We start from the raw sequence: 6,000 nt of genomic DNA on the forward strand, positions 1-6,000 counted from the left end.
GAAATCTCTATTTCAACCCTTTTGGGTAATTTCTGTGATCTTTCTGGTTGTCATCACTTTGGCTCACAGAGTTTCTGAATTGGCTGCTCTTTTCCTGTTTTCCACCATGACAAGGTGGCCTTGCAGTCTTATCTGTCTTTTTTGCCTAAGGGGATTTATTTTGTTTCATCTCAACCCGGATACTGTATTAATGTCCTTTTGTCCTAATCTTCAGATGATGGGGGACAAGACTTTACACACTTTGGATGTGTTTTTATTATTCTTTATTTTGCAGTCAAGGAAATGAACATAGGGCAGTGAACAAGACATCACACGAACAAACATTTTCAAAAAATTGTAACAGCACATCACATCTAAGCCAGTACATAAACGGCTGCTAGGTCTGCTATCAAATTAATGATCAGCACATGAGATTAATGCACATTGTAGGATGTTACTTAAAAACACCCTGCACATTTCCAAAAAAATATATATTTTCCAAATCGAAAGATCGAAAAGATTAAGGTATCGATCCCTATGACCATACCTGGATATTTAAAATACTGAAAAAAGACAAAGAGGCAGCAAGAAAGAAAGAAGAGGAGAGAAATAATAATAATAATAAGATAGAGGGGGAAGGAAGGGGAGTGAGACCATCCCATAAAACCTAATCTTCCTCTGGTATTCCACTTGGCTGTGAAGATTTTGGATGTGGTTCATGCCATCGGGTGGTACCTGAACTCAATTTCTTTTTTCACAGTCAGATTCTGTATTTGTGCTTCCGCAGGCCATAAGGAAGTGTCATGTAGCTTCAAAGCCTGTCACTTCTCGATGGATATGGCTATGTATTTCTCAAGCTTATGTCCTACTAAAGGGTCAGATTCCACCTTTTCCTGTGAAAGCCCACTTTGCATCATTAGGCATCGGTTGCTCAGGTTTTCAAATCTGCCACCTGGTCTTTGGTTCATACTTACGCCAGGTTTTAGCAAGTGGATGTTAATGCTGCTCGGGATGCTAGCTTCAGTTGGAACATTTTGCAGGTGGCTGTGTGAGGTTCTTACCGATTCAGGGTTGGTGGTTGATATTTGGATGCCATGAGCCATCCCCTCAATTCATTGCTTTCAGTCTTCTCTATCATTATGAATATGAAGATGCTCTGTGTCTCTGGATGTACAAAAAAGAAAGTTGGATTTTTGGTTTAACTGTAAAATCCTCTTTTTTTTGTGTACATCGGGACAGGAATTCCCCATCTAATATACCCAGATGTACGCAAATAAAAAGGATTTTACAGATGAGCCAAAAACCTGGATATTTTGGGCAGCTTTAGAAAATCATAGCTGGCTGTAAAAAAAAAGGGAATGTTTAGCCATTTGATTCCAAGACCAATTCTGACACTTCTTACATTCTATTATTTTTACACAGGAGATCTAGAATATAAATGATTGCCTTCACTGTGACGTTTGCGGTGATATCTCACATTTGTGGCGCAGTCACCATTTACATATTCATCCGGGACTTACAAATGTGTTCACATGAGCACGGGTGGACGAAGGCGCTTTGATTTTTTTAAATGTATTTTATTTAAAACTTCTTTTACACTTTTGCTTGATTTTTTACTTTTATTTGATTTTTTTATCAACTTTATTCCTATCACAAGGGATGAACAACATCCATTGTCATATCACAGGCCCTAACAGGTCCTCTTGGAGAGATTTAGGGTCGATTAGACCCCAGATGTCTCCTCTTGCCTCCAAAGCATATGATAAAACACAGATTGTTTGATCAGATGCTTGTACAAGCCCTTAATGGCTTTTAACAGTAAACCAAAACCGAAAGCAAAGAAATCCTCAGCACTTCTGGTTTCTGATCTTACAGAGAGGGGGGAACAATGTAAATCCCTCTCTCTCTCTCTGTATTGCAGATGATGACACTGGTCAGATTGGTCCCTGAATCCCCGATGGGACAGGAGAGCCCAGGAAATGACCATCTTCCTCTGCCTCTAGAAGTTATCCATGGGCTGTACAGCCCCTGAATCACTTCTACATGAAATAATGTCATCAGCAGAAAATGTTGATACTGGGATGATGCCTGCATGCATCATCCTGGTATCACCACTTAGACCTCAGGACATCATATGATGTCTACCCAGGGAGAAGTGGTTAATGATTTTACATTACAAAATGACTTGTGGAATATTATGTTAAGATGAAAATAAAAGGAGGGTTGAGCTTGACATGGTCAACTTATGTTAGGCAGGTTCACCTTATTCACTAAGTTAAATACTGTATTTATCGGCGTATAACACGCACCCTACCTTTAAGAGGGAAGTTTCAGTAAAAAAACTTTCCATAGCCCCCTGCCTATAACACACAGGCACAGTTTAACCTCTGTTTTCAGGGTTAAAAAGTGAGTGTTATACGCCAATAAATACAATAACTGTTCAGTTTACAATGCAAAAATGTACTACTCATTTAGTAACTCAGTATACATTATCTGATATTGCTACTCTTATTAGGAAACATAAATGTTTGCTAGCCCAATAAACTATTTAAAATCTTACATTCTGCTTTACTGGTCTGTAAATCGGGGGAATTTAAGAGTTACTTATGTGCTTGTTAGTTAAAAAACGAGACAGAGCTGGTATTGCTGGTGTTGCTTTTTCATTATTTTTGGTAGAGTGGTCCTTTCCATTACCAAAACAAAGTAGTATTATTTGACTCACAGGGTGAAGAAACTTATATACATTTACTCATTCATATATATATATATATTTATATTCATATATATATTTTTTCATGTTTATTGTTTGTGTAATGTTTTTAAAATGGTGTCCTAATTTTATGCTCTTTTCTAGGTTCTCCATACTATTACAGTGCAGCGAGAGGAGCAGCGCCCCCTGCTGCTGCCACTGCCTATGATCGTCACTGACAAAATGCAATGAGAACATGAGCACTTACAGCTATTATGGAGATTGTACAATACAAAATACAAAAATTACTCTAAAAAATCAAGATGGAAATATGGAGTAAATCAAATTGTCATGTTGGACAAAGCAAATATTTATTTCTTTCAAACATCTTTTTCACTATAAAAGTTGATTCTCAATGGATACATTTCGGTTTTATTAGTTTGCATATATGTGTAGCCTAAAGATTATTGGAATCACACAGTGTTCTGGCTACAAGAAGAAGAGCAGTTAACCAATGCCGTTTCCTTGATCTATTGCATCAAATCATGTATATCATTCCATTGTAAATAAATAACATGCTTCTTTGTGAAATTTATGAAAGTGGCTTAGCACAAACTGCAACATGATAAACATTTGTTACTCAAAGTGCTTACAGCATATCTTTTATAAAATGCTGCACTGATCCACCTACTCCTGTAAGCTTTAATCCAACATTAAACCAGGTTACCATTCACTATGGCTACATTTGGGGCTGATGTCACTAAGTGTTTGAAAATCATCTATTCCTGTTGTATGTTTATTACATTTAAATGATGGTATTCTGCTCAGAGCAGATAGTAGTTTCAACAACCTTATTCTTTCACTTACTGTAAATCACTTTCCTATAAATAACACCAAAAATAGGATTAGGTACAAAATTGCAATATATAATATAATATATATTTAAATATGTATAAAGGGGGCTTGCTTAAAAAATGTTTTGATAAAATCTTAGATTATATGAAAGATGGTTAAGGCAGAACTTTAGCCCCCCCAAAAAAGGTAGAAATGAATAGCCCATATAAAAGCAAAATCTACTTTTGCTTTAACATTCTCATTCAGTCTAGAGATTTTCTCTGCTGTATTTTTTTGTGATGTCCTCATACTGAAGACTTGGCTAGCATCATTTAACACATTTCTTCTTAGTCAAGGTCCTCCTAGAGCCACCATAGTCTGTGACTGGGAAGGGGGTGAACAGCACAGTGATAACTGTGCCACTGTCACTGTGCTTTCTCCTCCAATCAGAATACTTTTTGTTAACACATTGTTTTTTTTGTGTTCCTTGTTTCTTACACTCTGGCCCTTCTGTACAGGGACTGCTACAGGCTTATACCAAGTGAAATTCAGGTACTTACACTGCTTGCAATTAAAAATATATTTAATGATGTATTCATGATTACACAGCATCATTATTCCATGACTTTTATATCTGCCTAGAGTTAAACTTTCACCAACTGTAGCAAACAATAAATATACACTGTCTATCCCAACATATAACATAATGCAATATATGTTATAGCAAGTAAACAAAGCAGAATACATTGTTATTAACATTTTTTTAAAGGCAGGTTCTTTATTTATAAATGATCCCTTTTAGGACATATGAAACTAGTCAATATGTTGTAAATGAATTTATACACATCAAAATTGCCATAAAATGCTTTATGTTTTTAACATAGACACTTGACATTACTTTCAAGAGTACACAGTTGAGTTTGAATGTTCCTTAAGCCTTTTTCCCTCCTGGATAATATCATGGTAAGACCATGCAAGGGCATCTCATTATGCAGTAATTCCTGTGAAATCTCTGCAGTATGGGATTTTTGTTCCAGTTAAACTTTATTGTAAAATCACCGCCTGTGCTTGCAATTCCTAGTTTTATAATGAATTTGCAAATAGAGACAAAACACCACACAATGCATCTAGTTATCTAACATATGAGGTCAAATCCCGCAGCTCGTATCTATTTATTTTAAGATAAAAAGCAGCATGGAATCAGTTTAAATGGATTATTTATTTTTATGGTGATGCTTCCCATAAAGAATGTGGGAAAGACCCAAGAGATCTCACATATTGCAACAGAAGGAAACTCTATTTCACTGAAAAATATAAACATGGCCGTTCCTGCCCAGTATATTTTAAAGACCCTTATGTATACATTATTATGTTTCATTTTCATGTTGTCTAATAAATCATTATGAAATCTGACATGTTAATGAAATGTGTGGTTTTGCAAAAGACAGGCAAATGTGCATAAAAATAACTATTTATTAATAGGTTAGGAAAGTGAACAATGCTATAATACATATATCACAAGAACGACATATTAATTTAAATGTTACTTTAGTTGAAAAAGAAGGATGACAAAAGAAAAGCCATGGTAATAAAGAATATGCAGAAGAAGCTAAGCAGAAGAAACTGAACAAGGTTTATTAAGTGTTTCAAGGTTAAATGTAGATTAACATATCATTCTATGCACATTGACTGTCTATTTATTTAATTTAAATTCTTATAATTCAAAAAACACATTTTATAGAAACAAAAACTGTTGTTTCTGTTTCTGTTACAGCACAATTATAATTACAAAAATTGCAATAAATAGGGTAAATTGGATTAACTAATACAATTGACCATATGAAGATAACTTACAGTATATCTCATTTCCAATATAGAATTCTATGTAGACTGAACAAATTAATTATTACCTACCAAAATGTACAATATTGTATTGAGTAGCTTTGGTACAATTGGTATTGATTGATATGATTGGAAAAATATATATGATAACTGGTAAACTGTGTCAAAATGTGTTGTTTCTCTAAATGATGCCATAAAAGATATACATAATGTAATTTGCATACCCTATATGACATAGATTGCTTTTATTTTACATTTCTGATTAAAAAAAACTCACTCAATGCAATGGACTTCATTTACTAAAACCGGGGAGTGCAAAATCTGCAGCTCGGCATAGAAACCAATCAGCTTCCATTTTGTTTTTGTCAAAGATTAATTGAACAAGCTAAAGTTGGAAGCTAATTAGCTACTATGCACAGCTACACCACATTTTGCACTCTCCAATCTTACTAAATCAACCCAATGAAAGATACCTATTGGCTTGAAATAACTGTCTTATGTCTATGGGTTTATGGGATGCCTGCAGATACCATGGGAGAGACAGTGATCAGACAGGTTAGAATACCTTTTCCAATGGTTATTATTTTCCTCTGATAAACTGGTGTTATAGGTGTCTGCAACAGGCTTTTATGTAAGTAATTTAGCTAACTACACAT

General features: G+C 34.9%; 1 protein-coding gene across 2 annotated transcripts in view; it reads left to right on the top strand.

Moving 5' to 3' along the window:
- The window catches only part of PAX5 (paired box 5), a 275,149-nt gene extending 269,437 nt beyond the window's left edge, over positions 1–5,712 (top strand). For both annotated transcript variants that reach the window (XM_040361643.1, XM_040361652.1), the window contains one exon: positions 2,834–5,712. In XM_040361643.1, coding sequence (XP_040217577.1) covers positions 2,834–2,907 — 74 coding nt within the window. In that variant the 3' untranslated portion in view covers positions 2,908–5,712. The remainder of the gene's footprint in view (positions 1–2,833) is intronic.
- Positions 5,713–6,000: the final 288 nt, after the last annotated feature.

This window comes from Rana temporaria, chromosome 1 (genome assembly GCF_905171775.1).
Source record: "Rana temporaria chromosome 1, aRanTem1.1, whole genome shotgun sequence".
Lineage (NCBI taxonomy): Eukaryota > Metazoa > Chordata > Amphibia > Anura > Ranidae > Rana > Rana temporaria.